The sequence below is a fragment of the Heterodontus francisci genome, chromosome 46 (assembly GCF_036365525.1).
Source record: "Heterodontus francisci isolate sHetFra1 chromosome 46, sHetFra1.hap1, whole genome shotgun sequence".
Taxonomy (NCBI): Eukaryota; Metazoa; Chordata; class Chondrichthyes; order Heterodontiformes; family Heterodontidae; genus Heterodontus; species Heterodontus francisci.
The window spans coordinates 10,136,412-10,150,658 of record NC_090416.1 but is presented as its reverse complement, the minus strand read 5'-3'; the positions used below and the strand labels follow the sequence as shown (position 1 = coordinate 10,150,658).

The following is a 14,247-nucleotide window of genomic DNA, read 5'->3' as shown; positions in this document are numbered from 1 at the left end:
TCCATGCTGTGGTACCGGTTGGTCACTTTGGCCCCGCCCCCTGTATTTGCCACCAAGATCCAGAAGAAACTCGTCGATTTCTTCTGGGGCAAGAGGAAACACTGGGTCTCTGCCGCGGTCCTGAGTCTCCCGATCGAGGAGGGCGGTCAGTCGCTGGTGTGCGTCCGCACCCAGGCTGCGACTCTCCGCCTTCGGACCCTGCAGAGATACCTGTACGTCGAGCGTCCTCCCAGATGGTGTGCGCTGGCGACGTATTTTTTCCGCCAGTGTCACTGCCTTCAAGACGACACGCAGCTCCCGGTGGAGTCCGTTAGCCGCGCCTCTCTGAGGGAGTTGCCTGTCTTTTACCGGGATCTTTTCCGAGTCTGGAACATGGTCGCCTCCAGTCAGGGCGCTCCCCCGCCGGCGGAGGAGAGCGCCTCGGCTGTCCGGGCGGCCGACTCCGGGGACGGTCCGGCGGGCGGATGAGTAGCCGAAACCCCCGGGACGCCCCTCACTGCGGGTGGCGAGGGGGCTCGGGAGTGCGGAGCGATCCCGGCAGAGCTGACCCCCGCTCGGCCGGAACTGCTCATCGGACCCAGGCCCCGAAACCCTCCTCGGGAGCCGGTCCCGCACAACCCGAGCCGCCTCTCGGGAATGCCCTCCGTGCCATTCCAATCGGCGCGGAGGGGTTTCCTGTACGGGCTGCTCCTGCACACTTTCCACTTCCTCGCCCTAGTCAGCCGGCCGGACACGCCCTGGCGGTCCGCGTTGCCAACTGGCGGCGAGGGGAAACCCCGATGGAGGTCTCTCTACGCGGGAGTCTTCCCCCTTTACATCGGGGACCTGGGGTGGAGGGTGCTGCACAGAGCAGTCCCGTGCAATAGGCTTTTAAGTCGGTTCACGGACTCCCAGGCCACCTGTACTTTCTGCGGCCTGGACGAGTCCGTGTTCCACATTTATACGGAGTGTGCGAGGTTGCAGCCCCTATTTGAGTATCTGAAGGGGCTGCTCCTCAAATTCTGGCTGCACTTCAGTCCCACGCTCCTGATCTTTGGGCACCCGGTGCGGAGGGGCTTGGGCCGGGAGGAGGATCTCCTCGTCGGTCTGCTCCTGGGCCTGGCCAAGGTGGCAATTCACAGGTCCAGGTTGCGGGCCGTCGGGGGTTCCGTCCTCCCCGATTGCCTGCCCCTCTTCCGCGGTTACGTTCGCGCCCGGGTGTCCCTGGAGAAGGAGCATGCGGTGTCCGCCGGTACGCTTGAGGCCTTCCGCGACCGGTGGGCACCGCAGGGACTGGAGTGCATCGTCGACGCCGAGAATGGCATTTTAATTTGAGTTTTTTGTTTATTTATCTGTTTTAATAAAGTTATTTTAAAACTGTAAATATGTACATAAAGGGGGCCTGAGGGATAAAGGCCCCCTCGATGTGAAAAATATAAAAGGGGCCTGGGGTATAAAGGTCACCTTGAAAAAAAAAAGGTTACGTTTGCGCCCGGGTGTCCCTAAAAAAAAAAGAAGAAAAAAAAAAAAAACAGAGCAGTCCCGTGCAATAGGCTTTTAAGTAGGTTCACGGACTCCCAGGCCACCTGTACTTTCTGCGGCCTGGACGAGTCCGTGTTCCACATTTATATGGAGTGTGCGAGGTTGCAGCCCCTATTTGAGTATCTGAAGGGGCTGCTCCTCAAATTCTGGCTGCACTTCAGTCCCACGCTCCTGATCTTTGGGCACCCGGTGCGGAGGGGCTTGGGCCGGGAGGAGGATCTCCTCGTCGGTCTGCTCCTGGGCCTGGCCAAGGTGGCAATTCACAGGTCCAGGTTGCGGGCCATCGGGGGTTCCGTCCTCCCCGATTGCCTGCCCCTCTTCCGCGGTTACGTTCGCGCCCGGGTGTCCCTGGAAAAGGAGCATGCGGTGTCCGCCGGTACGCTTGAGGCCTTCCGCGACCGGTGGGCACCGCAGGGACTGGAGTGCATCGTCGACGCCGAGAATGGCATTTTAATTTGAGTTTTTTGTTTATTTATCTGTTTTAATAAAGTTATTTTAAAACTGTAAATATGTACATAAAGGGGGCCTGAGGGATAAAGGCCCCCTCGATGTGAAAAATATAAAAGGGGCCTGGGGTATAAAGGTCACCTTAAAAAAAAGAAAAAAAAAAAAACGGGGTTAGATACAGAGTAAAGTTCCCTCGACACTGTCCCCATCAAACACTCCCATAAACAGGGAATGCTTGCCGAGGTGAGTTGGATGTCAGATTGGGGTGAGTGGGATATTGGACTGGGATCAATGCGAAATCGATCTGGGTGAGGTGGGTATTGAGCTGGGTGAGGTGGGTATTGAGCTGGGTGAGGTGGGTATTGAGCTGGGTATTGAGCTGGGTGAGCTGGGTATTGAGCTGGGTGAGCTGGGTATTGAGCTGGGTGAGGTGGGTATTGAGCTGGGTGAGTGGGATGTCAGGCTGGATGAGGTCGATATTGAGCTGGGTGAGGTGGGTATTGAGCTGGGTGAGGTGGGTATTGAGCTGGGTGAGGTGGGTATTGAGCTGGGTGAGTGGGTGAGTGGGATGTCAGGCTGGATGAGGTGGGTATTGAGCTGGGTGAGTGGGATGTCAGGCTGCGTGAGGTGGGTATTGAGCTGGGTGAGTGGGATTTCAGGCTGGGTGAGGTGGATATTGAGCTGGGTGAGTAGGATGTCAGGCTGGGTGTGGTGGGTATTGAGCTGGGTGAGGTGGGTATTGAGCTGGGTGAGTGGGTATTGAGCTGGGTGAGTGGGTATTGAGCTGGGTGAGTGGGTATTGAGCTGGGTGAGGTGGGTATTGAGCTGGGTGAGTGGGACGTCAGGCTGGATGAGGTCGATATTGAGCTGGGTGAGTGGGACGTCAGGCTGGATGAGGTAGATATTGAGCTGGGTGAGTGGGACGTCAGGCTGGATGAGGTGGATATTGAGCTGGGTGAGTGGGATGTCAGGCTGTATGAGGTGGGTATTGAGTTGGGTGAGTGGGATGTCAGGCTGGGTGAGGTGGATATTGAGCTGGGTGAGTGGGATGTCAGGCTGGATGAGGTGGGTATTGAGCTGGGTGAGTGGGATGTCAGGCTGGGTGAGGTGGGTATTGAGGTGGGTGAGGTGGGTATTGAGCTGGGTGAGTGGGACGTCAGGCTGGGTGAGGTGGGTATTGAGCTGGGTGAGTGGGATGTCAGGCTGGATGAGGTGGATAATGAGCTGGGTGAGTGGGATGTCAGGCTGGATGAGGTGAATATTGAGCTGGGTGAGTGGGACGTCAGGCTGGGTGAGGTGGATATTGAGCTGGGTGAGTGGGAGGTCAGGCTGGGTGAGGTGGATATTGAGCTGGGTGAGTGGGACGTCAGGCTGGGTGAGGTGGATATTGAGCTGGGTGAGTGGGACGTCAGGCTGGGTGAGGTGGATATTGAGCTGGGTGAGTGGGACGTCAGGCTGGGTGAGGTGGATATTGAGCTGGGTGAGTGGGAGGTCAGGCTGGGTGAGGTGGATATTGAGCTGGGTGAGTGGGACGTCAGGCTGGGTGAGGTGGGGAGCTTCTTTTTGCAATGAGGAATTATGTTGAGAATGGACAGCTGATGGGACAGTCCCAGAAGAACAGCCACCCAACTGCTGAAATGGGTGTGAAACACTTACCAATGGCATGGCGGGAGGGATGCCCCGAGCATGGGGCAGTACGCTGTTCAGAGACAGTTTGTACTGAATGGCATCCACCAGTTTGTTCACAATCCTTTCCTGTGCTGAGCCAGTGGGTTCCTGCAGAAATAAGCAGATCTGAGGACAGTCCAGCATTAATCCTGATACTCAATGTCCCTTCTGATGTTTTGCACTCAGATAAATACCCGTTGGAGATAGCACATAGTGATTATCCAGATCATGCCTATTTCTCGATCAGAATCCCAGTTCTGTTTTCTCTGCATTTTATGATTTTAAGATCCCATGGGGTTATTGGAAGAGCGGGGGAGTTCTCCCCGGTGTCCTGGGCCCGCATTCCTCCCTCAACCCCCACCCCCCCCACCCACCACCAGCTTAGATTAGATTATTAGATTAGAGATACAGCACTGAAACAGGCCCTTCGGCCCACCGAGTCTGTGCCGAACATCAACCACCCATTTATACTAATCCTGCACTAATCCCATATTCCTACCAAACATCCCCACATGTCCCTATATTTCCCTACCACCTACCTATACTAGTGACAATTTATAATGGCCAATTTACCTATCAACCTGCAAGTCTTTTGGCTTGTGGGAGGAAACCGGAGCACCCGGAGGAAACCCACGCAGACACAGGGAGAACTTGCAAACTCCACACAGGCAGTACCCGGAATCGAACCCGGGTCCCTGGAGCTGTGAGGCTGCGGTGCTAACCACTGCGCCACTGTGCCGCCCACTTTGTGGGATCTATCTGTGTGCCCAATTAACACCCCATTGGCCTCCATAACAACAGCGACTGCACTTGGTAATTAGGAGTGCAAAGCCTGTTGGATCCCACACTCCCTCAGGCCAATCGCACTGAGATCTGCAGAGTCAGTACAGGACGGGAACCAAACCTGGGATCTTCCCCCCCACCCCCCACCAACCCCCACCCTCCCACTTCTAGCTCCACGTGGCATTTACCCGCTAAGTCACCGGGAGCTCCGATGGTGCTGGGTTTTAAGTTGGCTTTGGACGTACCTGTGATTTGGCCAGAGCAGCTAGGGCCTGCTTGTAGTAAAGGATGGCCTTCTCAGGGTCTCCCAGGCGAAACTTAGCTGCTCCGAGACCTTCGCAAGCCTGCCACTGTCCGTGAAAATCACCTGCACTTGGAGCAAGAGGGGAAAGAGTAAGGAGGAATTCTAGGAGAAACTGACTGTGCAGCATTGTACCTCCTGGGGTCTGTTCTGCTCCTTCCCTGACCTGTGCTCCGTATTCAGAGAAGTATTTTACAGCAAAGAAGGAGGTCTTTCGGCCCATCACCAGCTCTTTGAAAGAGCAATTCAACTAGTCCCACTCCCCTGCCCTTTCTCCATACCTTTTTAATTGTCAAATGTTTCCCCACTTCCCTTTAACATCTCACACCAATGCTTTTGGTTGGTCACATTACGTCCAAACAACTCTCTGTATCGAAACATTCTCCATATATCTCCCACTGGGATACTGCGTATTGTGGCATCATCCTCTCCATATACCTTCTGTAAACTGCTGTCTGTATACATGGCCTGTACTCCCTCTAAGACACTGCGTGCTGCTCCTGTATTCTTCACTCTGTATTCTAGGACACTGCATACTGTTTCGGCACTCTCCACTCTGTACTCTCTTTAAAGACGCTCGTATATTTCTGTCCCCTCACCGGTATCCTTGAAAGCCTGAAGTGCATGCAGGTAGTTCTCTCCCGTGTCTTCGTGGTCTCCCAGCTGACTGAAGGCATACGCCAGGTTACAGAAGCACTGGCCCTGTGCGTTCCGGTTTCCAAGGGAACCTGCGGAGAGACGTGGGATCCTGTTAGACCATCCGAGGTCACCTAGCCAGAGGGATCCTACAGTCACAGCATCCAACTACTGTTTAATTTATTCCTGGGCTCCAAACCTCCAATACCCCAAGTGCAGACCCACTCCAGGTGATGGTCACTCTTTGTGAGGTGATCCCTATGGAGCTACCTTCATATCCCACGTCCTACTTTCTCAGTTTAGTTCTAAACCAGAGTGCTGCTCAGTATCACGTGTACCTGCATAAAGCAGCCTCTTGCACACCTCCTCTCATGATGTTGGGGATCAGCCCCACCATTCAATTTGATCGCGGCTGATCTGCGACCCAACTCCATTTACCCACCTTTGTCCCATATCCTTTGATACCCGGATCCAACAAGAATCTACCAATCTATTGGAAGCTCTAATTGACCCTCAGTATCCTCAACATTTTGGGGGAAAAAAAAAAAAAAAGAGTCCTAGATTTCCACAAATTCTTGTGATGTTAAACCGCGCCGAGGGCCTGACATCTCCCTCATGACACCATGGCCAAAACTGAATACAGAACTCAAGGTGTAGCGAATGTTGCAAAGAGATAATTGAAGGGATATTGCTCAGCGGGAGTATTCCCTCTTGGAATAGGCCTGGGGTACTTAGACAGGAATGGGAACATGGGAACAGGAGGAGGCCATTCGGCCCCTCGAGCCTGTCCCGCCATTCAATCAGATCAGGGCTGATCTGTATCTTAACTCCATCTCCCTGCCTTGGTTCTCGAACCCTTAATCCCTGCGTCACTGTGTCCCTCACCATGCAAGGCCGCGGCCCTCTGGTGGAAGTCCAGGGCTCTGCTGTAGTCGCCCGTGGTGTTGTAGACGGCACCGAGGTTCTGAAGGACCACGGCCTCTTTCCGCTGCTCCGACCTGTCCCGCTGGCAGTAGGGGAGGGCCAGCTCGAAACACTCGGCCGCCAGCGAGAAGATCTTTAGCTGTGAGTAGCTCAGCCCAATGTCATTGTAGAGTTTCCCTGGCAAAGAGAAAAGCATGGTCCATGGGAAAGTGAAATGAGAACATCTATAAAACAGCGATGCAGAGCGGTTTGTTTCGAAACAGTCTGTCACAGTCCAGCCATCAAGCTTTGTATAAAACACCAACAATAGTGCTAAACCTCCATCAACAGAGACAAGAGTACAAAATCACATGCCACAGCTTTATAAATCCCTGGTTAGGCCCCAGCTGGAATATTGGGTCCAATTCCGGGCCCCGCACTTTAGGAAGGATGTTGAGGCCTCGGAGAGGGTGCGGAGGGAGATTTACCGGAATGGGAACAGGGATGAGGGACTCCAATTAATGTGGAGAGACTGGGAGAAGCTGGGATTGTTCTCCTTAGAGCGGAGAAGGTTAAGGGGGAGATTTAATCGGGACGTTCGAAATCAGGAAGGGTTTCGATGGAGTAAATAAGGAGAAACGGTTTCCAGTGGCAGGAGGGTCAGTAACCAGAGACTCACAGATTGAAGATAATTGGTAAAAGAACCAGAGGGGGAGAGGAGGAGAATTTTTTTTTTAACATAGCGAGTTGTTGTGATCTGGAACGCGCTGCCTGAAAGGGCGGTGGAAGCAGATTCAATAGTAACTTTCAAAAGGGGAATTGGATAAATATTGGAAGGGGAAAAATTTGCAGTGATATGGGGGGAAAGAGGCGTCTCAAGAGTGACTCACTGAGCACACTTACCGAGCAGGCCCTTGTTCTGGATGTTGCCGCAGATGCTCCGGCATTCATTTAACACCTCGGTGATATCCCCTGCGGTGAACTGCCGGCACCGCAGCATGTGGCCAGCAGCCTCGTTGAGGGCGATGGCGGCGAGATCTGGGCTCCCGGCCTGCCGGTAGGCCTGGCCCGCCCTCCAGTAGCAGCGGCCAGCCTGGGCGGGGTCCCCGGCCCGCGCCCGGCAGCCGGCCAGCTTCATGCGGGTGTCAGCCTCGCCCTGGCCCTGCTGGCTCTGGTAGTGGGCCAAGGCCTGCTGGTAGTTCTCGCTGGCCCTCTCCGGGTCGCCCAGCCCCTCGTAGGCCATCCCCAGGTTGAAGTGCAGGTCGCCCTGCCTCTCCCCGCCTTCGGCCGGCTGCGACCGCAGCAGGAAGTCCAGGCCTTTCTCGGGCCTCCCCGAGGCCACATAGGCGGCCCCCAGGTTGAAGGCGCAGGCCCTCCTCACCCGCGGCTCCCTCACGTCCAGCGAGATGAGGAAGGCCTTCTTGAAAGCAGCCAGCGCCTCCTCGGAAAGCTCCTGAGCCAGAGCCTGGCTCCCGGCTCTGGTGAGGTTCTCAATCTCGGCCTGGACTTCCAGTGAGTCCTGGTCGTCTTCAGCCGCCTCACGTCCATTCTGCCGCTTCTTCCTCCTTGGGCTCTTCCTCTTGGTTTCGGGCCGGGCTGTGCTGGCACACGGTGTCTCCATTGGACTGGCCACCTCGGAAGACATCGACGCCACGGACTGGACCTACCGAGAGTGAACAGAACAATAACCCTCTGAGTACAAAGCTTAATTGCATTTCTGTAGCGCCTTTCGCCAATTTACGGCCAATGAAGGACTTCTCAAGTGTCGTCCCTGTTGTAAAGTAGGAAACGCAGCAGCCGATTTCACGCACAGCAAGCTCCCACAGACAGCAATGTGATCACGACCCAGATCATCTGTTCTAGCAATGCTCATTGGCTGTAAAAGGGCTTTGAGACATCTAGTGGTCATGAAAGGCGCTATAGAAAAGCAAGTCTTTTTAGTTGAGGGATAAATATTGGGCCCCAGGACAGCAGGGGAGAAGTACCCCACCCCACTCTTTTTCCAATAGTGGCCATGGGATCTCTTTACAGAGGGGGCAGATTGTTCAATGTCTCATCTGAAAGTCGGCACCCCAGACAGTGCAGCACTCCCTCAGTACTGCCACTGGGAGTGTTGGCTTGGATTTTGGGCTCAGATCTGGAGTGGGGGGGGGACCTGAACCCTCAAACCTCTGACTCCAAGACAAGAGTGTGCAACCCACTGAGCCACGGCTGACATTCGATCCATTTACCAAGAGAGCAATCTGAGAAGACCGCCCCCAACATTTTAATCAAGGAGAGCAGGACTGGTCCTCGACTGCGGCGGGAATCAACACTGAACCTGCCCCGGCAACGTTCACGCCCTTCCCAGGAAAGGTCGCTGGGTAACCTTCAGCGGCAGGGGGACCCGGGCTGGTTTAGTTTAGTTTTTTTTAGTTTAGAGATACAGCACTGAAACAGGCCCTTCGGCCCACCGAGTCTGTGCCGACCATCAACCACCCATTTATACTAATCCTACACTAATCCCATATTCCTACCACATCCCCACCTCTCCCTATATTTCCCTACCACCTACCTATACTAGGGGCAATTTATAATGGCCAATTTACCTACCAACTTACAAGTCTTTTGGCTTGTGGGAGGAAACCGGAGCACCCGGAGAAAACCCACGCAGACACAGGGAGAACTTGCAAACTCCACACAGGCAGTACCCGGAATCGAACCTGGGTCGCTGGAGCTGTGAGGCTGCGGTGCTAACCACTGCGCCACTGTGCTGCCCTAAGGTTGTTTGCTCTTTGTAACCTACTGGACCCGAGGTCAGCTCGAGTGTCATCGGGCAGCAGCTAATGGCAGGGTGAGGGGTACCTGGAACCTTCTTGTTTCTTTTTAATACCACACCGGGTGGTGCAGTTACCCACTGAACCATCCAGGAGTAGTACCCCCATCCCAAATGCATTCTGAGCGGGTGTCAGTCGTGGCTCAGTGGAAGTGCTGAGACAGAAGATCGTGGGTTTGAGTCCCCACTCCGAAGACTCAAGCCCATAACCCAGGCCGAAAGTCCCAGTGCCAGTACTGAGGGAGTGCCACACTGTCGGAGGGGCCGCCTTTCAGCTGAGATGTTAAACCGAGGTCCCTTCTGCCCTCACAGGTGGTTGTAAAAGATCCCACGGCCGCTATTGGAAGACGACCGGAGGAGGGGGGGGGGGGGGGGTGGGGGAGTTCTGCCCAGTATCCTGGGCCTGATATTTATCCCTCAACCAACATCACTACAAGTAGTTGGTTCTGGATCATGATCTCACTGCTGTTTGTGGGATCTTGCTGTGTGATAATTGGCTGTCACGTTTCCTACATTACAAACTCTCCACTGGTTGGAGTCACACCTAGCGCAAAGGAAGGTGGTTGTGGTTGTTGGAGGTCAATCATCTCAGTCCCAGGGCATCACTGCAGGAGTTCCTCAGGGTAGTGTCCGAGGCCCAACCATCTTCAGCTGCTTCATCAATGACCTTCCTTCAATCATAAGGTCAGATGTGGGGATGTTCGCTGATGATTGCACAATGTTCAGCACCATTTGCAACTCCTCAGATATTGAAGCAGTCCGTGCCCACATGCAGCAAGACCTGGACAATATCCAGGCTTGGGCTGATAAGTGGCAAGTAACATTCGCGCCACACAAGTGCCAGGCAATGACCATCTCAAACAAGAGAGAATCTAAACATCTCCCTTTGACATTCAACAGCATTACCATCGGTGAATCCCCCCATCATCAATATTCTGAGAGTTACCATTGACAAGAAACTTAACTGCAGTAACCATATAAATACTGTGGCTACAAGAGCAGGTCAGAGGCTAGGAATCCTGTGGTGAGTAACTCACCTCCTGACTCCCCAAAGCCTGTCCACCATTCTCTAGAATTTCAAAGAATGAGAGGTGATCTCATTGAAACGTTCAAAATTCTTACAGGGCATGACAGGGTGGATGTGGATAGGATGTTTCCTCTGGCTGGTGAGTCTAGGACCAGGGGACACAGTCTCAGAATAAGGAACAGGCCATTTAAGACTGAGATGAGGTGGAATTTCTTCACTCAGAGGGTGGTGAATCTTTGGAATTCTCTACACCAAAGGGCTGTGGAAGCTCAATCATTGAGTATGTTCAAGACCAAAATCGATAGATAGCTAGATACTAATGACAGCAAGGGATAAGGGGATAGCGCAGGAAAAATGACATAGAGGTAGATGATCAGCCATGATCTGTTGAAGGTTGAGCAGGCTTGACAAGGTGTTTGATAAAGTGCTACATCAAAGGTTATTGCAGAAAATAAAAGCTCATGGTGTAGGAGATAACATATTGGCATGGATAGAAGATTGGCTAGTTAACAGGAAACAGAGAGTAATGCATAAATGGGTCATTTTCTGCTTGGCAAGATGCAATGAGTGGTGTGCCACAGGGATCTGTGCTGGGGCCTCAACTTTACACAATTTATATAAATGACTTAGATGAAGGGACTGAAGGTATGGTTGCTAAATTTGCTGATGATACAAAGATAGGTAGGAAAGTAACTTGTAAAGAGGACATAAGGGATATAGATAGGTTAAGTGAGTGGGCAAAGACCTGGCAAATGGAGTATAATGTGGGAAAATGTGAAATTGTCCACTTTGGCAGGAAGAATAAAAAAGAAGCATATTATCTAAATGGTGAGAGATTGCCGAGTTCTGAGATGCAGAGGTGCCCTAGTGCATGAATTGCAAAAGGTTAGTATGCAGGCACAGCATGTAATTAGGAAAGCTAATAGAATGTTATAGTTTATCACGAGGGGAATTGAATACAAAAGTAGGGAGGTTATGCTTCAGTTATACAGACCACATCTGGAGTACTGTGTACAGTACTGGTCCCCTTATTTAATGAAGGATGCAAATGTGTTGGAAGCAGTTCAGAGAAGGTTTACTAGACTAATACCTGAAATGGGAAGGTTGTCTTATGAGGAAAGGTTGGACAGGCTAGGCTTGTATCCGCTGGAATTTAGAAGAGTAAGAGGCGACTTAATTGAAACATATAAGATCCTGAGGGGTCTTGACAGGGTGGATGTGGAAAGGATGTTTCCCCTTGTGGAAGAATCTAGAACTAGGGGTCACTGTTTAAAAATAAGGGGTCGCCCATTTAAGACAGAGATGAGGAGAAATTGTTTCTCTCAGAGGGTCGTGAGTCTTTGGAATTCTCTTCCTCAAAAGGCAGTGGAAGCAGAGTCTTTGAATATTTTTAAGGCAGAGGTAGATAGATTCTCGATAAGCGAGGGGGTGAAAGGTTATCGGGGGTCGGTGGGAAGGTGGAGTTATTTAATTCCTTTCTTTTGCTCTTTACACCTCAATTTATAAAGCCAAGGATCACGTACTTTTTTTTTTAAAAACGGCTTTATCAACTCGTCCTGCCACATGCAAAGATATGTGTACATACACCCCCCCCGCCCCACACAGGTCTCTCTGTTCTTGCACCCCTTTTAGAATTGTATCATTTAGTTTATATTGCCTTTTCTCGTTCTTCCTACCAAAATGTATCACTCCCCACTTCTCTGCATTAAATTTCATCTGTCATGCGTCTGCCCGTTTAACCAATGTCCTCCTGTTACTATCCTCCTCAATGTTTACTACATTTACCAGCTTTGTGTCATCTTTGAAATGATGTCCTGTCCACCCAAGTCCGGGTTATTAATATGACACGTTAACAGGGTGATTCAAAAAAGCAACACAACACCGGGGTTCATTTCTAGAAGAGTAGCATTGTTAAGCATGGAAGTTACATCTATACAACTTCGGTTAGACCATACGTAGAGTACTATGCACAGTTCTGGTCTCTGAAAAGGATGGTGACGCAGGTTTACAAAATTTACAAGGATACCAGATCTGTGAGGTTACAACTATCACATTGCACCCTCCGTCAACTTCACATCATCCAAATCTCTGCTGCCCCCCACCCCCCCCCCCCCCCCCCCCCCGTGTCCTAACCCGCACCGAGTCCCGTTCACCCATCACCCCACCCCCGCGCTCGCTGACGTACACAGGCTCCTGGTCCGGCAACGCCTCGATTTTAAATTCTCGTCCTCGTTTTCAAGTGCCTCCATGTTCACCTGCCTATCTCTGTCACCTCCTCCAGCCCCTACAACCCACCGAGATCTCTGCGCTCCTCCAATTCCGGCCTCTTGCGCGCGTCCCCCGATTCCTGTCGCCCTGCCCTTGGCAGCCGTCCCTTCAGCTGCCTGGGGCCCCAAGCTCTGGAATTCCCTCCCTAAATCCCTCCGTGCCACCCCGCCCTCCGAGACACCCCTTAGTAGTAAGCTCTTTGACCGAGCTTTTGACCACCTGTCCCTGATATCTCATGTAGCTCGGTGTCAGATCTGAAGGGTCTGCACTAGGTTAAAGGCGCTATATAAATGCAAGTTGCTGATATGCTGGTGGGCTGAGCTGCAGAGGGGTGGGAGGAGGCTCCTGTGGTGCATTCACACCGGCGCGGTGCAGTGGGGCCCAGCGGCCTGTTACTGTGCTGGAAATTCAAAGCAAGACACACCAAAAAGCAGCAATGTAGCTCACACTGACCCCCCCCCAGCCCTGGGGGAACACAACTGTATTCCCCTGCACACTAAAAGAGCAACACTTCTTTCTCCTGTCTTACCTCGGGAGAAGGGTGGGGGGGTGGGGAGAGAGAATTCCTTCTTCTGGGACAAAAATAACACCTAAATGAGCCCTTTTTGCATCAGCAGGGCTCTGCTTATAGCTGCAGGGGTGTCCAGTTCCAACATGTCCCTTTTGTGTGCCTCCATTGACATGGCAACCGCGCCCCGCCCACCAGGCGGGCGGCGATTGGCCAATCCCACCCCCCCGGCCTGATTGACGCGGGGCCCCGCCTATGAGCGCTCCCGCCTCGGGGCGCAGGCGCCGCGACGGGCGGGCACCCGCGCTGCACCTCGGGAGTTGTAGTCCGGCGCCTAGCGCCCAATAGCCGGGGGCCCGGCGGCTGCGAACTACATCCCCCAGCGGGCCCTGCGCCGCCAATGGCCGTTGGGATTTTTTGGCGGCACTTTCGGGGACGACAGTTGTGCTGGCTTGAGGAGAAGAAAGTTTTTCTAATTTTTGTTTTTTTTTTGCGCAGAAAATTCCTAATTAAGTGAAATTGATGGAGAGGGAGGTGGATTCGGGCGGGAAGCGCCTGTGTGGATGTGAGTAGAAAAGATGTTAACCTGGTAAACAAAAAGCCGGTCGGAGAATTCCCTCACTAATTCCTGCTAGAATTAATAATAATAATTATTATTGTGGGAAACTTGGTTTATTTTCATCGCCAGCTGCTGTCCGTGTCTCTCTTTGTTGCATTGAAGTGGGCACTCACCTCTTGAAGTTGGGTTACCAACCCTCCCGGGTTGCCCGGGAGCGACCAACAAAAGATGATTTCGGGCGTTTAAAAAAACAGATTTATTTATTTATTTATTTTTGTTTAAATGTCTTTGGCCGGGCTGTTGGAGGCGAGATGATTTTTTTTTGGGGGGATATACCCTGCGAGGGACATTGACGGCACGGAAGGAGGCCATTCTGCCCATCGAGTCCCTGCCCCCCTCTCCACCGAGCTGGCCCATTCGGCCCAGAACTGGACACGATACTCTAGTTGGGGGGGGGGGCCTCGCCAGTGATTTATAAAGGTTCAGCATAACGTCCCTGCTTTTGTTCTCAATGCCTCTATTTATGAATTTTCCTGCCAGCTACTAAGTCTCTTCGACTCGCCACATTTTCGCCTCGCCTTTATGGCTGCCCGCCAATTATAATTTTATATATATATATATATATATATATATATATATATATATATATATAAGCAATGGTGCCAGCACTGACCCTTGGGGAACGCCACTGTCTACCGTCCTCCAGTCTGAAAAGCAACCATTTACTATGACTCGCTGTTTTGTGCCCTTAAGCTAATTTTCTCTTTTTTTTTTAAAAGTTGGGTATTCTGCACTTTTGCAACAGTCACCC

General features: G+C 52.3%; 2 protein-coding genes across 2 annotated transcripts in view; one reads left to right on the top strand and one right to left on the bottom strand.

Moving 5' to 3' along the window:
• The window catches only part of LOC137356791 (tetratricopeptide repeat protein 24), a 52,761-nt gene extending 39,744 nt beyond the window's left edge, over window positions 1-13,017 (bottom strand). Inside the window, exons 1-6 of the mRNA XM_068022560.1 lie at window positions 12,899-13,017; window positions 7,163-7,922; window positions 6,242-6,457; window positions 5,320-5,448; window positions 4,665-4,786; window positions 3,625-3,744 (exon numbers count right to left, since the gene is read on the bottom strand). Coding sequence (XP_067878661.1) covers window positions 3,625-3,744; window positions 4,665-4,786; window positions 5,320-5,448; window positions 6,242-6,457; window positions 7,163-7,904 — 1,329 coding nt within the window. The 5' untranslated portion in view covers window positions 7,905-7,922; window positions 12,899-13,017. The remainder of the gene's footprint in view (window positions 1-3,624; window positions 3,745-4,664; window positions 4,787-5,319; window positions 5,449-6,241; window positions 6,458-7,162; window positions 7,923-12,898) is intronic.
• A 270-nt stretch (window positions 13,018-13,287) lies between these two features.
• LOC137356787 (ras GTPase-activating-like protein IQGAP1) overlaps window positions 13,288-14,247 on the top strand; it is a 93,889-nt gene continuing 92,929 nt past the window's right edge. The window contains exon 1 of the mRNA XM_068022547.1: window positions 13,288-13,442. Within this exon, the coding sequence (XP_067878648.1) occupies window positions 13,400-13,442 (43 nt within the window). The 5' untranslated portion in view covers window positions 13,288-13,399. The remainder of the gene's footprint in view (window positions 13,443-14,247) is intronic.